The sequence below is a fragment of the Oncorhynchus kisutch genome, linkage group LG9, assembly GCF_002021735.2.
Source record: "Oncorhynchus kisutch isolate 150728-3 linkage group LG9, Okis_V2, whole genome shotgun sequence".
NCBI lineage: Eukaryota > Metazoa > Chordata > Actinopteri > Salmoniformes > Salmonidae > Oncorhynchus > Oncorhynchus kisutch.
In genome coordinates, this window is record NC_034182.2 from 34988609 (window position 1) to 35016608 (window position 28000).

The 28000-nt window shown below is 46.2% G+C and overlaps 1 protein-coding gene across 2 annotated transcripts in view; it reads right to left on the minus strand.

Moving 5' to 3' along the window:
• The window catches only part of LOC109897100 (RAS guanyl-releasing protein 2), a 75345-nt gene that overhangs the window by 20657 nt on the left and 26688 nt on the right, over positions 1-28000 (minus strand). For both annotated transcript variants that reach the window (XM_031832478.1, XM_031832479.1), the window contains exons 6-13: positions 27544-27694; positions 27029-27202; positions 22681-22797; positions 22202-22483; positions 18277-18357; positions 17825-17944; positions 17448-17563; positions 6304-6445 (exon numbers count right to left, since the gene is read on the minus strand). In XM_031832478.1, the coding sequence (XP_031688338.1) occupies positions 6304-6445; positions 17448-17563; positions 17825-17944; positions 18277-18357; positions 22202-22483; positions 22681-22797; positions 27029-27202; positions 27544-27694 (1183 nt within the window). The remainder of the gene's footprint in view (positions 1-6303; positions 6446-17447; positions 17564-17824; positions 17945-18276; positions 18358-22201; positions 22484-22680; positions 22798-27028; positions 27203-27543; positions 27695-28000) is intronic.

The window sequence follows — 28000 nt, forward strand, 5'->3', positions numbered from 1 at the left end:
GCAGGGACCGACAAACGAACACAAACAAGCCTCGATGGCACCAAAACACTGACCAGACATGGCTTCAAAGAGTATACATTTGCTTTCCTAAACTAGACCAACAGGACATAAAAACCTCTCATCAGTCAGACACCAAGAACAAGGGCTACATCCCACATCCACAGACATGGCTTTGTAGAGAACTAAACACCAATCCTTACAACTGACCCCTTGTATAACCAATATCTCTAGCCCCTAGAGCATAACAACACTCTCTCCCTCCCTGGCTACATACCAAATGGGCCCTGGTCAAATATAGGGAAGAGGATGCCAGTTGGGATTGCACTGTCCATTATCTCCCAGCACCAAAACACTGACCAGACATGGCTTCAAAGAGTATACATTTGCTTTCCTAAACTAGACCAACAGGACATAAAAACCTCTCATCAGTCAGACACCAAGAACAAGGGCTACATCCCACATCCACAGACATGGCTTTGTAGAGAACTAAACACCAATCCTTACAACTGACCCCTTGTATAACCAATATCTCTAGCCCCTAGAGCATAACAACACTCTCTCCCTCCCTGGCTACATACCAAATGGGCCCTGGTCAAATATAGGGAAGAGGATGCCAGTTGGGATTGCACTGTCCATTATCTCCCAGCGTTGAACTACACAGTGAGTACCAAGACCCATTCACAGGAAGCTTCAGTAAGTATGTGATGAGACTACAGCGGTGGTTGTCAGAGAGACATTAAAACAATGTTGGATTGTGAAGAGAAGTCTGATCCACTCCATAACGGTGGCGGGTGGCTTGTTTTTTCCAGTGCAGAAAAATGGGAAGTTGAATTATTTTGTTTGACCCGAAGCCAACAGGAAAGCACGCAGGCAGGCAGGAAGTAGCTGGTGGCCCTGTCGCTCTGCCACACACTGTTACCGAGCTAATCTTTTCTACCTCCCTCCATTATTAAATGTTTTATTACAATTTTCCCAGAAGGGCTTGGAAATTCCACTTAGATCCCTTGTGTGAATCATCAGTGTGTGTAGAAGGTGGGGGTGGGGGTAGGGGTGGTGGAGGTGGGGTAAGTGTAAGGGTGTTTACAAAATTTAAATTTAAAAAAAGAGTGTGTATGAGTCAGACGCTGTGTGTGTTTGTTGATGTGCTGCACCTCATCTCTCTCTTTCTGTGCACCTGTTGGAGAGGTCACCCAGTCACCTCAGTATAAAGCCATCACTGGCTCTCATTACACACTCTGCTGACTCACTGGCCATGTGTGAGGCAACAGAGAGTTCCTCTGAAGAACTCAGACACCACTCGGTGTGTCTCCTCACACAAGCACATGAAAAACCAGGCTTGTCAAGGACCCAATTATCTGCCTACTGTGTTACCTCACCATCCCAGTGCTGTATCTCTAAATAATAGACCAGACCCAATATTAATACAGAATAATAAATGCGGTTACTGTCCAGAACTTTCACAAAAATATGTCAGAATACTCAAAGCGACAGGGCGTGTCCATTCATTTTTTTTTCATTTAACCTTTATTTAACTAGGCAAGTCAGTTAAGAACAAATTCTTATTTTACAATGACGGCGACCCCAGCCAAACCCTTCCCTAACCCGGACAGCGCTGGGCCAATTGTGCACCGCCCTATGGGACTCTCGATCACGGCCGGTTGTGATACAGCCCGGGATCGAACCAGGGTCTGTAGTGACGCCTCTAGCACTGAGATACAGTGCCTTGGACCGCTGTGCCACTCGAGAGCCATCAATGGTCATCAATGACATTCTGTCCAAACGGCCCTTTCACCAATCAATTTAATCAATCCAATTAAAAATGCATTGAAGACAGTCGGGAATAGAGATCTATACAAAATCCTAGCAATTTTGACCAAGGCTCTCTTTTGTGATTTAAATCATCTATTTTAAGACATTGTGGTAATTAGTCTGTATGACTCTGTATTGTACTTTAGAGGGAGGATGGATGGTCAAACTACCATTTACTACCAAGATGGCGTAGCAGTCAATCGTCTTTGTCCTGTCGTGTCCTTTGTATACATCTTTTTACATCTTTTTCTTTGCATATCTTTTAAAAATATTTTCCTAAACCTCAACTTCTAAATACTCTCCTGCAAACCGCCTCACCCAATGTGGTGTGGATCTGCTTTTTTTTCTAAAGCATTTATATTTACTTTGAAATAGCTCAACTGAAGCTAGCCAGCTAACTACCTACCAGCTATCAGTCAGCAAACCATTGCTAGCGGTCATCAGCTAACCTCTAGCTCGGAAAGCTCTCGCCATTTCGAACAACGTGACTCAAACCAGAGCATAACGGACCTATTTCTCTCCATATCCCCGGATTCCTACCGCAAACTCGGAACATTTTTATCTGGATCTTCGCAACTAGCTAACTGCAATCCCGGGTGACCACTCCTGGCTAGTGTTTCCATCCCGGAGCAAGCACCAATTAGCCTGAAGCTAGCCCGGCCAGGGCTTCTGTTCTACCACCGAAGCCCACTCCCGGGCTACAATATCTAGACCCCTTCTACTGCCGGTACGGGACACGGAACACCGCCGATCCTCTACGACTGGAATACCGACATAATCTGCCCAAGGATTCCAACAAGCCCCACAGGCGCGACGCCCGCTGAAGAAGGCCCATTCTGCTAACCTGCCAGGCCTGCTAGCTACCTAGAGCTACCTGGAACCCTACTAATTCCACGACTGGTCTATCGACGTCACCGCACGAAGAGGCAAAAACAGACTTACCCCCATCTGCTAACTGCCAGCTTGCCTGCCCCGGTCTGCTAACTGTTAGCTTGCCTGCCCCGGTCTGCTAACTGCTAGCCCCTGCTAACTGCTTGCTTGCTAACCCGGTCTGCAAACAGCTAGCTTGCCAGCCCAGGTCTGCTAACTGCTAGCTTGTTTAGCCCCGGCCTACTAACTGTTATCATCGGCCTGCTAACTGTCTGAATCGCCGTGTCCCCAGTCAGCCCAACCACTCACTGGACACATATGTTCACTTGGCTACGCATGCCTCTCTCTAATATCAATATGCCTTGTCCATTACTGTCCTGGTTAATGATTACTGTCTTATTTCACTGTAGAGCCTCTAGCCCTGATCAATATGCCTTAACCAACCATGTTGTCCCACCTCCTACATATGCAATGACATCACCTGGTTTAAACGTCTCTAGAGACTATCTCTATCATTATTACTCAATGCCTAGGTTTACCTCCAATGTACTCACATCCTACCTTACCTTTGTCCGTACACTATGCCTTGAATCTATGCTATCGTTCCCAGAAACCTGCTCCTTTTACTCTCTGTTCCGAACGTGCTAGACGGCCAGTTCGAATAGCCTTTAGCCGTACCCTTATCCTACTTCTCCTCTGTTCCTCTGTTGATGTAGAGGTTAATACAAATCCTGCAGTCCCAAGTTCCACTCCCCAGGTGCTCTCATTTGTTGACTTCTGTAACCGTAAAAGCCTTGGTTTCATGCATGTTAACATTAGAAGGCTACTCCCTAAGTTTGTTCTATTCACTGCTTTAGCACACTCTGCCAACCCGGATGTTTTAGTCGTGTCTGAATCCTGGTTTAGGAAAACCACCAAACACACTGAAATCTCCATCGTTAACAAAAACATTTTCCACCAAGATAGAACTGCCAAAGGGGGTGGTGTTGCAATCTACTGCAAAGATAGCCTGCAGAGTTCTGTATTACTATCCAAGTCTGTACCTAAACATTTCGAGCCCCCATGATATGCGACTTTTCAGGGAAGTTAGGAACAAAGTAGTTAGGAAAGCTAAGCTTGTTGCATCCTGTAGTACTTACTCAAAAACGTTCTGTGACACTGTAAAGTCCATGGAGAATAAGAGCACCTCCTCCCAGCTGCCCACTACTCTGAGGCTAGGAAACACTTTCACCACCGATAAATCCACTATAATTGAGAATTTCAATAAGCATTTCTCTACGGCTGGCCATGCTTTCCACCTGGCTACCCCTACTCCGGTCAACTCACTGGCACCCTCCACAGCAACCCGCCAAAGCCCCCACCATTTCTCCTTCATCCAAATCCAGATAGCTGATGTTCTGAAAGAGCTGCAAAATCTGGACCACTACAAATCAGCCGGGCTAGACAATCTGGAACCTCTCTTCCTAAAATTATCTGCCGAAATTGTTGCAACCCCTATTACTAGCCTGTTCAACCTCTCCTTCGTATCATCTGAGATTCCCAAAGATTGGAAAGCTGCCACGGTCATCCCCTCTTCAAAGGGGGTGACACTCTAGACCCAAACTGCTACAGACCTATATCTATCCTGCCCTGTCTTTCTAAAGTCTTCGAAAGCCAAGTTGACAAACAGATTACCGACCATTTCGAATCCCACCGTACCTTCTCTGCTATGCAATCTGGTTTCAAAGCTGGTCATGGGTGCACCTCAGCCACGCTCAAGGTCCTAAACAACATCATAAACACCATCGATAAGAGACATTACTGTGCAGCCGTATTCATCGACCTGGCCAAGCCTTTCGACTCTGTCAATCACCACATTCTTATTGGCAGACTCGACAGCCTTGGTTTCTCAAATGATTGCCTCGCCTGGTTTACCAACTCTCTGATAGAGTTCAGTGTGTCAAATCGGCAGTCTCTATGGGGGTGCCACAGGGTTCAATCCTCGGGCCGACTCTCTTCCCTGTATATATCAACGATGTCGCTCTTGCTGCTGGTGATTCTCTGATCCACCTCTACGCAGACGACACCATTCTGTATACTTCTGGCACTTCTTTGGACACTGTATTAACTAACCTCCAGACGAGCTTCAATGCCATACAACTCTCCTTCCGTGGCCTCCAACTGCTCTTAAACGCAAGTAAAACTAAGTGCATGCTCTTCAACCGATCACTGCCTGCACCTGCTCGCCCATCCAGCATCACTACTCTGGACGGCTCTGACTTAGAATACGTGGACAACTACAAATACCTAGGTGTCTGGTTAGACTGTAAACTCTCCTTCCAGACTCACATTAAGCATCTCCAATCCAAAATGAAATCTAGAATCGGCTTCCTATATCGCAACAAAGCATCCTTCACTCATGCTGCCAAACAAACCCTCGTAAAACTGACCATCCTACCAATCCTCGACTTCGGTGATGTCATCTATAAAATAGCATCCAACACTACTCAACAAACTGGATGCAGTCTATCACAGTGCCATCCGTTTTGTCACCAAAGCTCCATACACTACCCACCATTGCGACCTGTACGCTCTCGTTGGTTGGCCCTCGCTTCATACTCGTCGCCAAACCCACTGGCTACAGGTTATCTACAAGTCTCTGCTAGGTAAAGCCCCACCTTATCTCAGCTCACTGGTCACCATAGCACCACCCACTCGTAGCCCGCGCTCCAGCAGGTATATCTCACTGGTCACCCCCAAAGCCAATTCCTACTTTGGTCGTCTTTCCTTCCAGTTCTCTGCTGCCAATGACTGGAACGAACTGCAAAAATCTCTGAAGGTGGAGACTCATATCTCCCTCACTAGCTTTAAGCACCAGCTGTCAGAGCAGCTCACAGGTCACTGCACCTGTACATAGATGGGCAGTGTACAGATGGGCTATCTCCCTACCTCATCCCCATACTGTATTTATTTATTTATCTTGCTCCTTTGCACCCCAGTATCTCTACTTGCACATTCATCTTCTGCACATCTACCATTCCAGTGTTTAATTGCCATATTGTAATTACTTCGCCACCATGGCCTATTTATTGCCTTAACTCCCTTATTTGACCTAATTTGCACTCACTGTATATAGACTTTTTGTTTTCTTTGTTCTACTGTATTATTGACTGTATGTTTTGTTTATTCCATGTGTAACTCTGTGTTGTTGTATTGTGTCGAATTGCTATGCTTTATCTTGGCCAGGTCGAAGTTGCAAATGAGAACTTGTTCTCAACTGGACTACCTGGTTAAATAAAGGTGTTCTCAGCTGGACTGCCTGGTTAAATAAAGGTGTTCTCAGCTGGACTGCCTGGTTAAATAAAGGTGTTCTCAGCTGGACTGCCTGGTTAAATAAAGGTGTTCTCAGCTGGACTACCTGGTTAAATAAAGGTGTTCTCAGCTGGACTACCTGGTTAAATAAAGGTGTTCTCAGCTGGACTACCTGGTTAAATAAAGGTGTTCTCAGCTGGACTACCTGGTTAAATAAAGGTGTTCTCAGCTGGCCTACCTGGTTAAATAAAGGTGTTCTCAGCTGGACTACCTGGTTAAATAAAGCTGAAATAAATAATAAATAAATAACTGACCAGTGGATAAGATACTCACAAAGCCAGCGCAGTGTTCACAGAAGGTGGGTTTGACGTAGGTGGTCTCTGTGAAGGTGTGGATGAAGCCCATCTTACAGTTGAGCAGAGAGCTGGCCTTCATGAAGTAGTCGATCATCTCTTCCCGGCTGATCTGCCCATCTCTGGAGGGAGGGAGAGGTGGGGAGGAGGAAGGGGAGAAGAGAGAGAGAGAGAGAGAGAGAGAGAGAGAGAGAGAGAGAGAGAGAGAGAGAGAGAGAGAGAGAGAGAGACAGAAAGGTCATCTGCCATTGGCCTAAAGAGCCGGGAACCCAGACTTCATCAAAGAAATTGGAAATACAGACATTTTCATCTAAAATAAATGTGGTATAGAGAAAACGGGCCCACTGGCTGCTGTCTAGGTTACAGAGAGCTGGTAGTCCCATCAACCAAACTACCAGCAGTGAAACAGGGAAGGGACTCAGGGGGTACGCTCATTTGGTATAGAGCAGATCTAACCCTCTCTAGTAAATTTGTCAAAACAGGAACATTTTACCTCTGGCTAGAAATGATTTATCAAATGATCTCAACAGCGAAAAATGTCCTAATGTGTGCTACCTCTATCCCCCTAATAGAATCCCCATACTTTAATGAAGACAGCTTCTCCATCCTAGAAGGGGAGATTAACCATTTCCAGGTACTAGTCTGTGGCGGCCTAAATGCCAGAACTGGACAAGAACCTGACACTCTTAACACACAGGGGGACAAACACCTACCTGACAGCCTCCCCTCCCAAATATACCCTCCTAGCCACTACGGCAAAACAACCAACAACAACAAAAAGATCACAACTCCTGCAGCTCTGTCGCACGCTGGGTTTGTACATAGTCAATGGTAGGCTTTGTGGGGACACCTATAACTCATCTCTTGGCAGTAGTACTGTAGATGACTTTATCACTGACCTCAGTCTCTCAGAGCATTCGCAGTTAGCCCCACTGACACCCCCATCAGACCACAGCAAAATCACAGTCTACTTGAACAGAGCAATACTCAATCATGAGGCATCAAAGCCAAAGGAACTGCATAATATTAAGAAATACTATAGATGGCAGGTTGTGTAGAAACCTACCAAAAAACTGTTAGGAAACCAATTCCATGCCTTTTAGACAACTTCCTTGACATAACGTTTCACTGTAATCGTGAAGGTAGTAGAAAACCGTAGTGTATTTGTAGTGTACAGTATATTTGACCTCTAAGCTCCCATATCAAATCAAAAAATTAAGCAGACAACTGAAGAAAATAAACAACAATGACAAATGGTTTGATGAAGAATGCAAAAACAAATTGAAGGAAGAAACAAACAAACAACACGAAGAGTTATCTATCCAAAACAGAGATGTATGGATAAACCACTTCACCAATCTATTTGGCTCCATAACAAAGAACCAACAGCAAAAACATATTACCTGATCAAAAACAAATCTTAGAATCGACTATTAAAGACGACCAGAACCCACTGGATTCTCCAATTACATTGATTGAACTACAGGACAAAATACAAACTCTCCAACCCAAAAAGGCCTGTGGTGTTGATGGTATCCTGAATGAAATGATCAAATATACACATTACAATTGACAAACAAACGAACCAAAACACCGGCAAAGACTTCTAATCAAATCAAATGTATTTATAAAGCCCTTCTTGCATCAGCTGATGTCTCAAAGTGCTGTACAGAAACCCAGCCTAAAACCCCAAACAGCAAGCAATGCAGGTGTAGAATCATGGTGGCTAGGAAAAACTTCCTAGAAAGGCCAAAACCTAGGAAGAAACCTAGAGAGGAACCAGGCTATGAGGGGTGGCCAGTCCTCTTCTGGCTGTGCCGGGTGGAGATTATAACAGAACATGGCCAAGACGTTCAAATGTTCATAAATGACCAGCATGGTCAAATAATAATAATCACAGTAGAGTTCGAGGGTGCAGCAAGTCAGCATGCTTTGTTGATGTAAAAAGAAAAGTTGACTAAATTTGGCATGAGGGTCTGCTATACAAATTGATAGAAGGCAGTGTTGGGGGACAAACATCCAACATTATAAAATCCATATACACAAACAAAATAGGCTAAAAACACAAAGTTCTTTCCTCGGGGCCGTGGGGTGAGACAGGGATGCAGCTTGAGCCCCACACTCTTCTACATATACAGTGCTTTGGGAAAGTATTCAGACCCCTAGACTTTTTCCACATTCTGTTACATTACAGCCTTATTCTAAAATGTATTAAATTGTTTTATTTCCCTCATCAATCGAGACACAATACCCCATAATGACAAAGCAAAAACAGTTTTGGGGAATTGTTTGCTAATTTATAAAAAATTAAATAAAACAGAAATCTCACATTTACATAAGTATTCAGACCCTTTACTCAGTACTTTGTTGATGCACCTTTGGCAGTGATTACAGCCTCGAGTCTTCTTTGGTATGACGCTACAAGCTTGGAACATCTGTATTTGGGGAGTTTCTCCCATTCTTCTCAGCAGATCATCTCAATCTTTGTCAGGTTGGATGGGGAGCGTTGCTGCACAGCTATTTTCAGGTCTCTCCCAGATATGTTCGATCAGGTTCAGGCTCTGGCTGGGACTGAAGGACATTCAGAGACTTGTCAGAGACTTGTCCCAAAGCCACTCCTGCATTGTCTTGGCTGTGTGATTAGGGTCATTGTCCTGTTGGAAGGTGAACCTTCACCCCAGTCTGAGGTCCTGAGCGGTCTGGAGCAGGTTTTCATCAAGGATCTCTCTGTACTTTGCTCCGTTCATCTTTGCCTCGATCCTGAGAAGTCTCCCAGTCCCTGTCACAACATGATGCTGCCACCACCATAGGGATGGTGCCAGGTTTCTTCCAGATGTGACACTTTGCATTCAGACCAAAGAGTTTAATCTTGGTTTCATCAGACCAGCGAATCTTGTTTCTCATTGTCGAAGAGTCTTTAGGTGCCTTTTGGGAAAACTCCAAGCGGGTTTTCATTTGTCTTTTCCTGAGGAGTGGCTTCCATCTGGTCACTCTACCATAAAGGCCTGATTGGTGGAGTGCTGCAGAGATGGTTGTCCTTCTGGAAGGTTCTCCCATCTCCACAGAGGAACTCTAGAGGTCTGTCAGAGTGACCATCGGGTACTTGGTCACCTCCCTGACACCCCCGATTCCTCAGTTTAGCCAGCTCTAGGAAGAGTCTTGGTGGTTGCAAACTTCTTCCATTTAATAATGATGGAGGCCACTGTGTTCTTGGGGACCTTCAATGCTGCAGAAATGTTTTGGTACCCTTCCCAGATCTGTGCCTCGACACATCCTGTCTCAGAGCTCTAAGAACAATACCTTTGACCTCATGGCTTGGTTTTTGCTCTGACATGCACGGTCAACTGTGTAGACCTTATATAGACAGGTGTGTGCCTTTCCAAATCATGTCCAATCAATTGAATTTTACACAGGTGGACCCCAATCAAGTTGTAGAAACATCTCAAGGATGATCAATTGAAACAGGATGCAGCTGAGCTCAATGTCGAGTCTCATAGCAAAGGGTCTGAATACTTATGTAGATAAAGTATATATATATTTTTGTTATATATATATTTTTTTACAAACGTTTAAAAACTGTTTTTGATTTGTCATTATGGGATATTGTGTGTAGATTGAGTATTTATTTTGTAATAAGGCTGTAACGTAACAAAATGTGGGAAAAGACAAGGGGTCTGAATACTTTCTGAAGGCACGGTACATCAACGAATTGGCGAGGGCTCTAGAACAGTCTGCAGCATCCGGCCTCATGGTATTCCAAATAATAGTAATAGTAATAGTTGCCAGGACCACAAATACAAATTCCATCTAGACATCGTTGTCCTAGAGCACCCAAAAAAACTATACATACCTCGGCCTAAACATCAGTGCCATGGGTAACTTCCACAAAGCTGTGAACGGTCTGAGAGACAAGGCAAGAAGGACCTTCTATGCCATCAAAAGGAACATAAAATTCGACATACCAATTAGGATCTGGCAAAAAAAATACTTGAATCAGTTATAGAACCCATTTCCCTTTATGGTTGTGAGGTCTGGGGTCCGCTCACCAACCAAGAATTCACAAAATAGAACTAACACAAAATTGAGACTCTGCATGCAGATTTCTGCAACAAACAAAAAAATCCTGTGTACAACATAAAACACCAAATAATGCATTCAGAGGAGAATTAGGCCGATGCACATTATCAAAACCCTTTAAAAAGAACTGTTAAATTCTACAACCACCAAAAAGGAAGGGATTCCCAAACCTTCCATAACAAAGCCATCCCCTACAGAGAGATGAACCTGGAGAAGAGTCCCCTAAGCAAGCTGGTCCTGGGGCTCTGTTCACAAACACAAACAGACCCCACAAAGCCCCAGGACAGCAACACAATCAGACCCAACTAAATCATGAGAAAACAAAAAGATAATTACTTGACACAATGGAAAGAATTAACAAAAAAACTGAGCAAACTAGAATGCTATTTGGCCCTAAACAGAGAGTACACCGTGGCAGAATACCTGACCACTGTGACTGACCCAAACTTAAGGAAAGCTTTGACTATGTACAGACTCAGTAAGCATAGCATTGCTATTGAGAAAGGCTGCAGTAGGCAGACCTGACTCTCAAGAGAAGACAGGCTATGTGCCCACTGCCCACAAAATGAGGTGGAAACTGAGCTGCACTTCCTAACCTCCTGCCAAATGTATGACCATATTAGAGACACATACTTCCCTCAGATTACACAGATCCACAAAGAATTCGAAAACAAATCAAATGTTGATAAACTCCCATATCTACTGGGTGAAATACCACAGTGTACCATCACAGCAGCAAGATTTGTGACCTGTTGTCACAAGAAAAGGGCAACCAGTGAAGAACAAACACCATTGTAAATACAACCTATATTTATGTATTTTCCCTTTTGTACTTTAACTATTTGCACATCGATACAACACTGTATATAGACATAATATGACATTTGAAATGTCTCTATTCCTTTGGAACTGTGTGTAATGTTTACTGTTCATTTTGTTTATTTCACTTTTGTTTATTATATATTTCACATGCTTTGGCAATGTAAACATGTGTTTCCCATGACAATAAAGCCCCTTGAACTGAATTGAGAGGGAGGGGGGAAAGGAGGGAGGGGGAGGAGAGTGAGAGAGAGAGAGAGAGAGAGAGAGAGAGAGAGAGGCAGAAAGAGAATGAGAAAGTGAGCGATGGAGAGAGGGTGAGAGGGAGGGAGCGAGAGCGGGAGCAAGAGGGAGAGAGCAAGACGGAGAGGAAGAGAGAGTGAAAGAAGGGAGAGGGAGAGAGAGCAAGACGGAGAGGAAGAGAGAGCAAGATGGAGAGGAAGCGAGAGCGAGCGAGACGGAGAAAGAGCGAGAGCGGGAGGGAGACGGAGAGGAAGAGCGAGAGCGAGACGGAGAAAGAGGAAGAGAGAGCAAGGGAGAGAGCGAGACGGAGAGAGAGAGAGCGAGAGAGCAAGAGGGAGAGAGCGAGAGAGCAAGAGGGAGAGAGCGAGAGCGAGAGAGCAAGAGGGAGAACGAGAGAGAGAGGGAGGGAGAGAGAGAGCGAGATCGAGGGAGAGCGAGAGCGGAAGGTAGATGGAGAGGAAGAGAGAGCGAGAGAGAGAGCGAGACGGAGAGAGAGCGAGACGGAGAGAGAGAGCGAGAGCGGAAGGGAGAGAGGGAGAGCGGAAGGGAAAGAGGGAGAGCGGAAGGGAAAGAGGGAGAGCGGAAGGGAAAGAGGGAGAGCAGAAGGGAAAGAGAGAGAGCGGAAGGGAAAGAGGGAGAGCAGAAGGGAAAGAGGGAGAGCAGAAGGGAGGGAGGGAGAGCGGAAGGGAGGGAGGGAGAGCGGAAGGGAGGGAGGGAGAGGGAAGGAGAGCAAGAGGGAGGGATAGAGAGCAAGAGGGAGGGATAAAGAGCAAGAGGGAGGGATAGAGAGCAAGAGGGCGGGATAGAGAGCAAGAGGGTGGGATAGAGAGCAAGAGGGCGGGATAGAGAGCAAGAGGGCGGGATAGAGAGCAAGAGGGCGGGATAGAGAGCAAGAGGGGGGGATAGAGAGCAAGAGGGAGGGATAGAGGGAGAGGAAGGGGGAGGAATAGAGGGAGATGGAGGGCAAGAGCGAGAGGGATGGAGAGCAAGAGAGAGGGATAGAGAGCAAGAGGGAGGGATAGAGAGCAAGAGGGAGGGATAGAGAGCAAGAGGGGGGGATAGAGAGCAAGAGGGAGGGATAGAGGGAGAGGAAGGGGGAGGAATAGAGGGAGATGGAGGGCAAGAGCGAGAGGGATGGAGAGCAAGAGAGAGGGATAGAGAGCAAGAGGGAGGGATAGAGAGCAAGAGGGAGGGATAGAGAGCAAGAGCGAGAGGAAGAGAGAGAGCGAGAGGGATAGAGAGAGCGAGAGGGATAGAGAGAGCGAGAGGGATAGAGAGAGCGAGAGGGATAGAGGGAGAGCGAGGGAGAGAGGGGGAAAGCGAGGGAGAGCGGAAGGGAGAGGGAACGAGAGCGAGAGGGAACGAGAGCGAGAGGGAACGAGAGGGAACGAGAGCAAGAGGTCGGGATAGAGAGCGAGAGGTCGGGATAGAGAGCGATAGGTCGGGATAGAGAGCGAGAGGTCGGGATAGAGAGCGAGAGGTCGGGATAGAGAGCAAGAGGTCGGGATAGAGAGCAAGAGGTCGGGATAGAGAGCAAGAGGTCGGGATAGAGAGCAAGAGGTCGGGATAGAGAGCAAGAGGGATAGGGAGAGCGAGAGGGATAGAGAGAGCGAGAGGGAGAGCGAGAGGGATAGGGAGAGCGAGAGGGATAGGGAGAGCGAGAGGGATAGAGAGAGCGAGAGCGGAAGGGAGAGCGGAAGGTAGAGAGGGAGAGCGGAAGGGAGAGCGGAAGGGAGAGAGGGAGAGCGGAAGTGAGAGGGAAGGAGAGCGGAAGGGAGAGGGAAGGAGAGAGAGAGGGAACGAGAGCGAGAGGTCGGGATAGAGAGCAAGAGGGAGGGATAGAGAGCAAAAGGGAGGGATAGAGAGTAAAAGGGAGGGATAGAGAAAGCGAGAGGGATAGAATGAGCAAGAGGGATAGAGAGAGCAAGAGGGAGGAAGAACGAGGGAGAGAGAGGGAGAGCGGACGGGAGAGAGGAAGGGAGAGAGAGAGGGGGGGGATAGAGAGCGAGAGAGAGAGCGAGAGGGAGCGAGTGAGAGCGAGCGAGAGGGAGGGATAGAGAGCAAGAGGGAGGGATAGAGAGCAAGAGGGAGGGATAGAGAGCGAGAGGGGGGGTAGAGAGCGAGAGGGGGGGTAGAGAGCGAGAGGGGGATAGAGAGCGAGAGGGGGATAGAGAGAGGGATAGAGAGAGAGAGGGAGCGAGAGGGAGGGAGAGCAAGAGGGAGGGAGAGCAAGAGGGAGGGAGAGCAAGAGGGAGAGAGATCAAGAGGGAGAGAGATCAAGAGGGAGAGAGAGAGAGGGAGAGCGAGAGCGGAAGGTAGATGGAGAGGAAGAGAGAGCGAGAGAGAGAGCGAGACGGAGAGAGAGCGAGACGGAGAGAGAGCGAGACGGAGAGAGAGCGAGAGCGAGAGGGAGAGCGGAAGGGAGAGAGGGAGAGCGGAAGGGAGAGAGGGAGAGCGGAAGGGAGAGAGGGAGAGCGGAAGGGAAAGAGGGAGAGCGGAAGGGAAAGAGGGAGAGCGGAAGGGAAAGAGGGAGAGCGGAAGGGAAAGAGGGAGAGCGGAAGGGAAAGAGGGAGAGCGGAAGGGAAAGAGAGAGAGCGGAAGGGAAAGAGGGAGAGCAGAAGGGAAAGAGGGAGAGCAGAAGGGAAAGAGGGAGAGCGGAAGGGAGGGAGGGAGAGCGGAAGGGAGGGAGGGAGAGGGAAGGAGAGCAAGAGGGAGGGATAGAGAGCAAGAGGGAGGGATAAACAGCAAGAGGGAGGGATAGAGAGCAAGAGGGCGGGATAGAGAGCAAGAGGGTGGGATAGAGAGCAAGAGGGCGGGATAGAGAGCAAGAGGGGGGGATAGAGAGCAGGGAGGGAGGGAGAGCGGAAGGGAGAGCGGAAGGGAAAGAGGGAGAGCGGAAGGGAAAGAGGGAGAGCGGAAGGGAAAGAGGGAGAGCGGAAGGGAAAGAGAGAGAGCGGAAGGGAAAGAGGGAGAGCAGAAGGGAAAGAGGGAGAGCAGAAGGGAAAGAGGGAGAGCGGAAGGGAGGGAGGGAGAGCGGAAGGGAGGGAGGGAGAGGGAAGGAGAGCAAGAGGGAGGGATAGAGAGCAAGAGGGAGGGATAAAGAGCAAGAGGGAGGGATAGAGAGCAAGAGGGCGGGATAGAGAGCAAGAGGGTGGGATAGAGAGCAAGAGGGCGGGATAGAGAGCAAGAGGGGGGGATAGAGAGCAAGAGGGAGGGATAGAGGGAGAGGAAGGGGGAGGAATAGAGGGAGATGGAGGGCAAGAGCGAGAGGGATGGAGAGCAAGAGAGAGGGATAGAGAGCAAGAGAGAGGGATAGAGAGCAAGAGGGAGGGATAGAGAGCAAGAGCGAGAGGAAGAGAGAGAGCGAGAGGGATAGAGAGAGCGAGAGGGATAGAGAGAGCGAGAGGGATAGAGAGAGCGAGAGGGATAGAGAGAGCGAGAGGGATAGAGAGAGCGAGAGGGATAGAGAGAGCGAGAGGGATAGAGGGAGAGCGAGGGAGAGCGGAAGGGAGAGGGAACGAGAGCGAGAGGGAACGAGAGCGAGAGGGAACGAGAGCGAGAGGGAACGAGAGCGAGAGGGAACGAGAGGGAACGAGAGCAAGAGGTCGGGATAGGAGAGCGAGAGGTCGGGATAGAGAGCGAGAGGTCGGGATAGAGAGCGAGAGGTCGGGATAGAGAGCGAGAGGTCGGGATAGAGAGCAAGAGGTCGGGATAGAGAGCAAGAGGTCGGGATAGAGAGCAAGAGGTCGGGATAGAGAGCAAGAGGTCGGGATAGAGAGCAAGAGGTCGGGATAGAGAGCAAGAGGTCGGGATAGAGAGCAAGAGGTCGGGATAGAGAGCAAGAGGGATAGGGAGAGCGAGAGGGATAGAGAGAGCGAGAGGGAGAGCGAGAGGGATAGGGAGAGCGAGAGGGATAGAGAGAGCGAGAGGGATAGAGAGAGCGAGAGCGGAAGGGAGAGAGGGAGAGCGGAAGTGAGAGGGAAGGAGAGCGGAAGGGAGAGGGAAGGAGAGAGAGAGAGGGAACGAGAGCGAGAGGTCGGGATAGAGAGCAAGAGGGAGGGATAGAGAGCAAAAGGGAGGGATAGAGAGTAAAAGGGAGGGATAGAGAGTAAAAGGGAGGGATAGAGAAAGCGAGAGGGATAGAATGAGCAAGAGGGATAGAGAGAGCAAGAGGGAGGAAGAACGAGGGAGAGAGAGGGAGAGCGGACGGGAGAGAGGAAGGGAGAGAGAGAGGGGGGGGGATAGAGAGCGAGAGAGAGAGCGAGAGGGAGCGAGTGAGAGCGAGCGAGAGGGAGGGATAGAGAGCAAGAGGGAGGGATAGAGAGCAAGAGGGAGGGATAGAGAGCGAGAGGGGGGGTAGAGAGCGAGAGGGGGATAGAGAGAGGGATAGAGAGAGAGAGGGAGCGAGAGGGAGGGAGAGCAAGAGGGAGGGAGAGCAAGAGGGAGGGAGAGCAAGAGGGAGGGAGAGATCAAGAGGGAGAGAGATCAAGAGGGAGAGAGAGAGAGAGAGAGCAAGAGCGAGAGGGAGAAATGGAGAGCGAGAATGAAAGGGAGAGGGGGAGAGATGAAGAGAGAGCGATTAACAAGATGTGTCTCTTTCCTGATCTAATGGTGTAATACTACAATATCAGTTATTCGTGACTGTTGCTACGTAGCCTACGGTTACAATATCAGTTATATGTGACTGTTGCTACGTAGCCTACGGTTAAAATATCAGTTATTCGTGACTGTTGCTACGTAGCTACGGTTACAATATCAGTTATATGTGACTGTTGCTACGTAGCCTACGGTTACAATATCAGTTATTCGTGACTGTTGCTACGTAGCCTACGGTTACAATATCAGTTATTCGTGACTGTTGCTACATAGCCTACGGTTACAATATCAGTTATTCGTGACTGTTGCTACGTAGCCTACGGTTACAATATCAGTTATATGTGACTGTTGCTACGTAGCCTACGGTTAAAATATCAGTTATTCGTGACTGTTGCTACGTAGCTACGGTTACAATATCAGTTATATGTGACTGTTGCTACGTAGCCTACGGTTACAATATCAGTTATTCGTGACTGTTGCTACATAGCCTACGGTTACAATATCAGTTATTCGTGACTGTTGCTACGTAGCCTACGGTTACAATATCAGTTATTCGTGACTGTTGCTACATAGCCTACGGTTACAATATCAGTTATTCGTGACTGTTGCTACATAGCCTACGGTTACAATATCAGTTATTCGTGACTGTTGCTACATAGCCTACGGTTACAATATCAGTTATTCGTGACTGTTGCTACATAGCCTACGGTTACAATATCAGTTATTCGTGACTGTTGCTACATAGCCTACGGTTACAATATCAGTTATTTGTGACTGTTGCTACATAGCCTACGGTTACAATATCAGTTATTCGTGACTGTTGCTACATAGCCTACGGTTACAATATCAGTTATTCGTGACTGTTGCTACATAGCCTACGGTTACAATATCAGTTATATGTGACTGTTGCTACATAGCCTACGGTTACAATATCAGTTATTCGTGACTGTTGCTACGTAGCCTACGGTTACAATATCAGTTATTCGTGACTGTTGCTACATAGCCTACGGTTACAATATCAGTTATTCGTGACTGTTGCTACATAGCCTACGGTTACAATATCAGTTATTCGTGACTGTTGCTACATAGCCTACGGTTACAATATCAGTTATTCGTGACTGTTGCTACATAGCCTACGGTTACAATATCAGTTATTCGTGACTGTTGCTACATAGCCTACGGTTACAATATCAGTTATTCGTGACTGTTGCTACATAGCCTACGGTTACAATATCAGTTATTCGTGACTGTTGCTACATAGTCTACGGTTACAATATCACTTATTCGTGACTGTTGCTACATAGCCTACGGTTACAATATCAGTTATTCGTGACTGTTGCTACGTAGCCGATGGTTAACAGTTGCTGGGATGCTGCTTTTGTCTCTCACTGGTTTTTGTCCAGTTCTCCAAACTTGCTGAGGTAGGGGAAGTTGTTCCTGATGATCTCAAACTCCTCCCTGGAGATGTGACCGTCCCCGTCAGTGTCAAAGTTCTTGAAGACAGACTGTAACCGAGGAAACACACATCACCACAGCATATCAAAACAGAGTACTACGGTTGTCATGACTGGGACTCGTTGTGTATTAATAACAGGGTAGCTGTGAGGATAACGACTATGTTCCAAGCCAATTACATGGCCTCAACAAGTTGTAATTAGCCATCAATTGGATGTGAGTTGAACCAGACTAAATGCTGCGCTCACCATTGAGGACAGCATTCAATCTGTTTAAACCAGGCTAGATGTGAGAATCATAGCGTAACGTACATCCACCATCTTCTCTATGTGTTTGTTGATGACAGCAGGGTCGGCTTTGGGCTTCACCGACGCAGCCCACTCGTCAATCATCGATGGCTGGGGGGCAGGCGCAGGGGAGGGGCCGGAGTTCTGCCAAACCAATGAAAAGACAGGAACATAAATCAATGACTTATAAAGCGGAAATTGTTGTCATTTCAGCAAAGATAGTTCTGGGAAGAGAGAGTTCCCAAACGAGAGAGTTCTCCAGAGACTTCCTGGAAGCAATGAAAGTTGAGAACAACAGTGTTCAAGTCACATGATTAGGTTTATAAGCTATAAGCTGTACAATAAGAAATGTGTTTCCTATAAACTATAACAAGAATACGTTGACTTCCTATATGAGTTATAAGAACACATAGAAGAAGTTCAATAAGATATAAGCTGGAAGAACACATTGGCCCCTATTGGCCCCTAGCTCTCACCGCCGGTTTAGCACTGCGTGGCTCTTTCTGTAGAGACAGCTGGTAGATCTCCTCTTCTGTGTGGTACTGGTCCAGAGACACCTGCAAAACATGACAACTTGATGAATATAGCTACTGCATGTGGATACCATGACAACAGAGGAGAGGAGGAGAAGAATGCATTGTTGTTTCCAGAGGATCACAGCTCTCTCTCATATCGAATAAATAATCATGGAATCATTTTCCTTTTAAGGATGATGAATAAACCTAAAGAAATGTATTGATTGGACGAGGAGGCTTAAAGCCTGTTTGGCGAGTTAACATTGGCTCTTCACAGTAAACCGTATTGCCATGGTTTCACAGACATATTGACTTTTAACTCCATCTTCTAACATCTATCCAAACGAAGGCTGAAGTTGAATAAACCGTATAAAGCCAGTGAATTATATGATTGAGTATCGACCACTTCCACAGGTGTCCTTCAACTCATTAAATGATTGTCAACAGAGTCTCTAATAAAAAATTTAAAAAAGAAAGCACACAGAGCATATTTTGCAATTAAAAAATATCCTGTCCACATTCAACCCACCAATTATAATTTTAGTCCGTCATAACTTAAATCCTGATATATGGCAGCTAATTTTGGGGACCCCCTTCCAATTTCAAATATACATCATGGGATAATTGCCCCACTGAAATTTTACACCTGGAATTTTGTAAAAATATTCTAGGTGTGTACAGAAATAACTAACCTAACACACTGTGATCCAGAATATTATCATCACAAATCTTTCTCATTCAAACACCGCACCCCCCCAACCATCAATAACCAAATTCAAACCAATAGAAATCTATAACCAAAATACAAGCACTAATTATTGGCTAAATTAAATTACATTTCATCACAAACTTCAATGTTACCAAATTATAAATATAGATTTCAAAATAGCACAACACCTCGTCAAGATCAAAGAATTCAAACAAACGAAGACATGAACAATGTAAAGACGGATCTTAGACTGGCCAAAGAGACATGGCGCCATTAAAAAACATGGACGGTCAGATGAACTAGAGAATGATCAGCATGTCCTCCACTGCTCCAATCAGAGGTTTTCATCTCCTGAAATTTGAAGAAAGAATGGATTTGTTGAACTACCAGCTCAGGAGAGAATCTGCATTATTTTAGGAGAAAACGTAGACATATCGCTGCAGATTAAACCCTGGCCTGTCATAATATTAGACACACAATAGCCATGTCATACACATGAGGCCTTGAATATTTCATTTCTCAACTGTTACCTGATTATTCTATTTGATGTGTATAAATTGTATTTGTTGATATACACTATATATACAAAAGTTTGTGGATTTCCCTATTTCAGCCACACCTGTTGCTGACAGGTCTGAAAACAATCGAGCACACAGCCATGCGATCTCCATAGACAAACATTGACAGGAGAATGGCCCGTACTGAAGAGCTCAGTGACTTTCAAAGTGGCACTGTCATAGGATGCCACCTTTCCAACAAAATCAGTTCGTCAACATTTCTGCCCTGCTAGAGCTGCCCCAACTGTAAGTGCTGTTATGAAGAAGTGGAATCGTCTAGGAGCAACAACAGCTCAGCCATGAAGTGGTAGGCCACACAAGCTCACAGAACAGGACCACTGAGTGCTGAAGTGCATAGCGCATAAAAAACATCTGTCCTCGGTTACAACACTCACTACCAAGTTCCAAACTGCCTCTGAAAGCAAAGTCAGCACAATAACTGTTCGTCAAGAGCTTCATGAAATGGTTTCCATGGCCGAGCAGCCGCACACAAACCTAAGATCACCATGTACAATGCCAAGCGTTGGCTGGAGTGGTGTAAATCTCGCTGCCATTGGACTCTGGACCAGTGGAAACACGTTCTCTGGAGTGATGAATCACGCTTCACATCTGGCAGTCCGACGGATGAATCTGGGTTTGGCAGATGCCAGGAGAACGTTACCTGCCCGAATGCATAGTGCCAACTGTGACGTTTGGGGGAGGAGGAATAATGGTCTGGGGGAGGAGGAATAATGGTCTGGGGCTGTTTTTCATGGGTCAGGCTAGGCCCTTTAGTTCCAGTCAAGGGAAATCTAAAAGCTACAGCATACAATGACATTCCAGACTTCCAGTCAAGGGAAATCTAAACGCTACAGCATACAATGACATTCTAGACTATTCTAGTAATTAAGATCTAGTATTCTAGTTTGGTGAAGGCCCTTTCCTGTTTCAGCATGACAACGCCCCCGTGCACAAAGCGAGGTCCATACAGAAATGGTTTGTCAAGATCGGTGTGGAAGAGCTTGACTGGCCTGCACAGAGCCCTGACCTCAACCCCACCGAACACCTTGAGGATTAATTGGAATGCCGACTGCGAGCCAAGCCTAATCGCCCAACATCAGTGCCCGACCTCACTAATGCTCTTGTGGCTGAATGGAAGCAAGTCCACGCAGCAATGTTCCAACATCTAGTGGAAAGCCTTCCCAGAAGAGGCTGTTATAGCAGCAAAGGGTGGACCAACTCCATATTAATGCCCAGGATTTTGGAATGTGATGTTTGACGAGCAGGTACAAAACATTCAAGAACACCTCCTCTTTCCATGACATAGACTGACCAGGTGAACAAGATGTCACTCGTTAAATCCACTTCAACCAGTGTAGATATAGGGGAGGAGACGGGTTAAATATGTATTTTTAAGCCTTGAGACATGGATTGTGTATGTGTGCCATTCAGATGGTGAATGGGCAAGACAACAGATTTAAATGCCTTTGAACGGGGTATGGTACTAGGTACCAGGCGCACCGGTTTGTGTCAAGAACTGCAACACTACTGGGTTTTTCACGCTCAACAGTTTCCCGTGTGTATCAAGAATGGTCACAACAGTGGGAAGCATTGGAGTCAACATGGGCCAGCATCCCTGTGGAACGCTTTCAACACCATGTGGAGTCCATGCAACTCAAACAGCACCTGGCGGTATCGATCTCCCTCTAGATAACCGGGCTAATAAAGGCACCTGACAGGAAATCAACCTTTACATATCCCAATAGGAAGTGGGTGATAGGGGAGGTTGAATCATGAATATGTGAGTGAGTGAGTGAGTGAGTGAGTGAGTGAGTGAGTGAGTGAGTGAGAGAGAGAGAGTCTACCCACAGACGTCAGCTCAATGTCTAGATTTGATTTACATTTGGTTGAGTTGTCAACTAACGTGAATTCAACACTAATGTCACCATGTCATTGGATTTAGGTTAAGTGCTGGGTGAAAAAAAACCCCCACTAAATTCCCTTATGTTATGACACGTTGTTTTTGGATGTTGAATTTTAATGGAAACAATGTTGATTCAACCAGTTTTTGCCCACTGGGTAGCTGAAAACCACTGTGCAAGCCAGAGTGCAGTACACCTTTGGATCTTAGCCAGAAGAACACACAGGAATCATGAGAGTATTCACTATCACTTTTCCCTGGAATGGAAATGACAATATCACAGTCTAACGGTGTAAAATAAGCATTATCATCAGAGGAACAGAAGTGGGAATACATTTGAATAGCAGAAATCTGAATGCCCTTTCGAGGTAGTCATTAGCTATTTCCCAGTGGAACCTATTGGAATTTGCAATTCCTATTAGGCCATCAAGCTCCCTCTCCATCCTTGCACTCCCAACAGGTCACTTTCAATATATTCCCTAATTTTGAGTGACAGTCCTCCTCTTAGCCACACACCATCATTGATTCCATTCATTTGTGGTCTCCTTGGAAGTCCTTAACTGAAGGTAATTCCTGCATACATAACCATATTATTTCATTGTCAATTATGCATATTCTTGTATGTTCTCTAGTTCACCATGGTAATAGATAATTGCCAGAGGTTTGCAAACTTGACAAGACAGCGCAAACAGATCTGGGACCAGGCTATGTGACACTAACCGTAAGTAGGTTAAGTAGGTCTGTGTTGGCATCGATGCTGGGTGGCGTGGTCTGGATGAGAGCCAACTCCTGGAGGATAACATACAGCTGTTGGCTCTTGGCCAGGTTGACCCTGCTCTTGTCCGGGTCGGCCCAGTCGGACAGCGCCACGTGCACGGCGATCAGGTCCTTGAGGTGCACGCCCAGGATAGGAAAACGGAAGCCTGTGCAGTCGGAGAAGCGACGTCGGTACTGGCTGTAGTTGCCGCACGACGTCACCAGTTCGATCAGGCTGTTGAACACCTGAGGGGATGGATGGATGGAGGAGGGAGGAAGGGTGAAGGAGAAGAGGAAGAGGAAGAGGATGGGGCATATGTGGGTTAATGTGTGCTAACGTTTCTAAATCCTTTCTGTTTTCAGATCGTAATAGTGGTGGTAACACCAGGTTGTTTGTAAAGCGATAGCATGGAGTGTAGATAAGGCATGAGATGTTAGTTCACCTTGTTGGTCTCGTTGCTGATGTGTGATTGGGTGTCTTTGAGGCGAGATATAGAGCTGTTACTGAGCCCCCCCACCACGGCCATCAGAGTGTTGAAGTTCTGAAGCTGGAGCAGTTTCTACGGGAGAGAGATGAGAAGATGGAGAGAGATATACTGTCTTACCCCTCCTACTTTCCTTAGTTTGCTACTGTACCTGAATTCCACATGATTAACTAGCCTAGACCTACCTGAACTCCAAATGATTAACTAGCCTAGACCTACCTGAACTCCAAATGATTAACTAGCCTAGACCTACCTGAACACCTACCTGAACTTCAAATGGTTAACTAGCCTAGACCTACCTGAACTCCAAATGATTAACTAGCCTAGACCTACCTGAACACCTACCTGAACTCTAAATGATTAACTAGCCTAGACCTACCTGAACTCCAAATGATTAACTAGCCTAGACCTACCTGAACACCTACCTGAACTCTAAATGATTAACTAGCCTAGACCTACCTGAACTCCAAATGATTAACTAGCCTAGACCTACCTGAACTCTAAATGATTAACTAGCCTAGACCTACCTGAACTCCAAATGATTAACTAGCCTAGACCTACCTGAACACCTACCTGAACTCTAAATGATTAACTAGCCTAGACCTACCTGAACTCCAAGTGATTAACAGACAGAAAAATGTAAACATTCAGAGAGAGACATGCGGCACTGTGTGAGAGAAACATCAAGAGAGAGAGACATGGGGAAAAAAGGGAAGTATAGGTGTAAGAGCCAGTGACAACAAAGATTTAAGAGAGACTGAGGAGGAGAAGTGGGAGAAAGATTGATAAGGAGCCAGGAGAAGAAGAGAGAGAGAGAGACTGAGGAGGAGAAGTGGGAGAGAGATTGATAAGGAGCCAGGAGAAGAAGAGAGAGAGAGAGAAATCAGAGGGAGAGGGGAGTGGATAGACAACAAAAAACCTGGGAAGGTCACACACACACACACACACAGAGAAGCAATAAGAGGCACTCCTTGGCTACACTAGAATATTGCAGGGTCTTGTCTAATAATACCATTGAAACAGTAGGCAGAGCAGCACACATTCTAATCATTGTGTCACCGTTACAGTAGTACTTTGTGAATGGAGCTCCGTAGGGGCAAAGCCTTGCCCTTCAGCCCACATGACATCCAGTGAAAATCAATGGGGTCGCAGCTGTTTGGAAGGACTGCCAGCGGGCAATATTTGGTTAAGCTCATATACCCGCCCGGTCGCTCCAATCAATGGGCAAAGCTCTGTGGTAGCCTTTCAGGCTGGAGGCTCTACTAAACTGCTGTATAAAGACCGACTAACAGTGACACTGACTAACAGTGACAGGTATCAATAGCACAGGGAATATCAGCGTCCCTTGTCGATATGCCGAAGCGTTCCACTGTGCGACATAAGTGATGTTCTGCATTAAAGCTGTCTGTGTGAGGCATTGTAACAAACAACATAAATTAATGACGGGCATATACAATATCTGATGTACAGTGGGGCAAAACAGTATTTAGTCATCCACCAATTGTGCAAGTTCTCCCACTTAAAAAGATGAGAGGCCTGTAATTTTCATCATAGGTACACTTCAACTATGACAGACAAAATGAGAAAAAAGAATCCAGAAAATCCCATTGTATGATTTTTAATGAATTTATTTGCCAATTATGGTGGAAAATAAGTATTTGGTCAATAACAAAAGTTTATCTCAATACTTTGTTATATACCCTTTGTTGGCAATGACAGAGGTCAAACGTTTTCACACACTGTTGCTGGTATTTTGGCCCATTCCTCCATGCAGATCTCCTCTAGAGCAGTGATGTTTTGGGGCTGTTGCTGGGCAACACGGACTTTCAACTCCCTCCAAAGATTTTCTATGGGGTTGAGATCTGAAGACTGGCTAGGCCACATCAGGACCTTGAAATGCTTCTTACGAAGCCACTCCTTCGTTGCCGGGCGGTGTGTTTGGGATCATTGTCATGCTGAAAGACCCAGCCACGTTTCATCTTCAATGCCCTTGCTGATGGAAGGAGGTTTTCACTCAAAATCTCACAATACATGGCCCCATTCATTCTTTCCTTTACACGGATCAATCGTCCTGGTCCCTTTGCAGAAAAACAGCCCCAAAGCATGATGTTTCCACCCCCATGCTTCACAGTAGGTATGGTGTTCTTTGGATGCAACTCAGCATTCTTTGTCCTCCAAACACGACGAGTTGAGTTTTTACCAAAAAGTTATATTTTGGTTTCATCTGACCATATGACATTCTCCCAATCTTCTTCTGGATCATCCAAATGCTCTCTAGCAAACTTCAGACGGGCCTGGACATGTACTGGCTTAAGCAGGGGGACACGTCTGGCACTGCAGGATTTGAGTCCCTGGCAGCGTAGTGTGTTACTGATGGTAGGTTTTGTTACTTTGGTCCGAGCTCTCTGCAGGTCATTCACTAGGTCCCCTCCGTGTGGTTCTGGGATTTTTGCTCACCGTTCTTGTGATCATGTTGACCCCACGGGGTGAGATCTTGCGTGGAGCCCCAGATCGAGGGAGATTATCAGTGGTCTTGTATGTCTTCCATTTCCTAATAATTGCTCCCACAGTTGATTTCTTCAAACCAAGCTGCTTACCTATTGCAGATTCAGTCTTCCCAGCCTGGTGCAGGTCTACAATTTTGTTTCTGGTGTCCTTTGACAGCTCTTTGGTCTTGGCCATAGTGGAGTTTGGAGTGTGACTGTTTGAGGTTGTGGACAGGTGTCTTTTATACTGATAACAAGTTCAAACAGGTGCCATTAATACAGGTAACGAGTGGAGAACAGAGGAGCCTCTTAAAGAAGATGTTACAGGTCTGTGAGAGCCAGAAATCTTGCTTGTTTGTAGGTGACCAAATACTTATTTCCCACCATAATTTGCAAATAAATTCATTAACAATCCTACAATGTGATTTTCTGGATTTTCTTTCTTCTCATTTTGTCTAGTTGAAGTGTACCTATGATGAAAATTACAGGCCTCTCTCATCTTTTTAAGTGGGAGAACATGCACAATTGGTGGCTGACTAAATACTGTTTTGCCCCACTGTATGAGGGGAAATACAGGCAAGCAATATGTTGACAAACAAAAAGGGATTTATGGGAAAAAGCCTACAGATAATGATGAGACGTTACGGGAGAGAGAAGAGAGAAAATAAGGGCAAGAAAGACTCCAGAGAAAACTCATTCAGACGAAACCCAGAATAAATCAGAAGATAGATGAATAGAGGAATACTGCTGTGGTAGGGAGGATATGCAGAGTGACAGAGGAGGGAGGGTGTGAAAGGAGAGCGAGGAAGCAGGAAGGAGGTAACCCTTCCCTGGGGTCTATTGGAGTGGGATCACAGCTTTGGAAAATACTCAACTTTTAGGTGGGTATATATATATATAAATAAACCACTTTGCCTTCCGAAATGTATATATATATATATATTATTTATTTATTTCACTATCCCAAATAACAGAGAGAGAATTCTTTCATCCTTGAACATTTCGGAAGGCAAAGTGTTTTATTTAGCAAACTCAGTCGGGGTGCTAAACTAGCTAGCGAGCACCCAGCTGGGATATTTGAGTTTGGGCATATTTGGCAGAGAAGGGTTGAGAAAGTGTGGGGGGGGGGGGGGGGGGAGCCTACTGCGGCATCAGTGAATAAATCATGAAGAGTTTGTTTTGGAGAGGAGAGAGTGGCGTTGGGGAATGAGGGAGGCACACTCCAAACATTCTTCTAAACATTTTTCTCTAACAAATCCAAATATAGCCTCCCGTCTGGTAGTAGCAGTACTGTGAAAATAACACCACTGGTAAGCACACTTAGATGAGTTATGTTAGGAATAATGGGCAATAATTGTCTACGAACTCCGTTCATAACAATCGAAGCGTAACCACCGGTTTTGTATAAGGGTAGTTTGGCATCTCCCTCCCTGTCCTCCCTATCCCTCTCCATGACAGAACTCCTCTCTCATCTCAACCCCTGAGGCTTTACTACGATCCATGTCACTGTTTTAAGTGGCCCAGGAACCAACCCCTAACCATAACCAAGTGGGATTATTTGTCTGAATTTAACCAGTCACATGACTTTCCTACTAACCAGTCACATTTGCTTCGGGCCTGGAGACAGAGCGTCCTAGCCTGGTCCCAGATCTGTTTGTGCTCTTGCCAGCTCCATTGCTGTCATTGTCCAACCAAACATGACAATGCGTGACAAGTAGATGACATAATAGAACAAACAGACTGTCACTCAGACTAATAGCTACCCTCAGAACAAGACTGAATAACATAAGGAAAACCCCAATGTGCCCCAGCCTACATACCTGCGCCACCCTGATGAAGTGGGAGATGACTGCAGCCCTCTGGGGGGCGGTGGGCTTGCTGAGCACCATCAGCTGGATCCACTGAGACACACTGTTGAAGAGGGTGATGAAGCGCTCCAGGATGGGGTTGTCTACCGTGCAGCCATGCATCACAAAGCTGTGGTAGTCCTGGAACTGGAGGGGGGGGGAGTGGGGGGGGGTAATGTATTCAGTGGGCCTACAGAAGCTGTTAAACTCACATATAAGTCAGCATGTTGAATGACCAATGCAAAAGGCAGTTTGGACAACAAACCAGGGTTCAAAGAGTATGTGTTTTCTTTCAAATACTTTGAGTGTTTCATGGAGCCTGCCTGGAGTGCCAGATAGATGGGATTTTCACTTTTGGGACTATTCCATTAGTTCCATTCCACTAGGCAAGCTCAGTCAAGTGCAAGTTTAAGAATCTGAAAGAAAACAAATATTATTTGAACCCAGATCTGGTGGACAGACACACTGCTCCCCACAGCCCCACATACCAGTATCTTGCAGAAGGACTTGTACTCCAGGTAGGTGAGGTGTGTGGCAAGCTCGCTGGAGTCCAGGTGGTCAAACAGCAGAGACATCTTCCTCTTCTTAGACATGGATGGCTGCCTCTGGGTCACCTGACGCTTCCACTTGTATGACGGCCTGAGAGGGACAAAAAGCACACAATGTTACTGTCATATATAAGCCGAGCACACAAAATCTAAACCTGGAATCCAAACTTAATAATGCATTGTTTCACTATGTTTCTGAAACAGAGCGATATTCAGTTTTGCATCCCAGGCTAACAAAATACAGCAAGCATTTCGCTACACTCGCATTAACATCTGCTAACCATGTGTATGTGACAAATAAAATTAGATTTGAATCAAGTCTCCGCAATGAAACTAGGATGAAAGAAGACACCACAGAAGATGCAAGAGAAGAAATACAACTGTTTATGAAACTCTG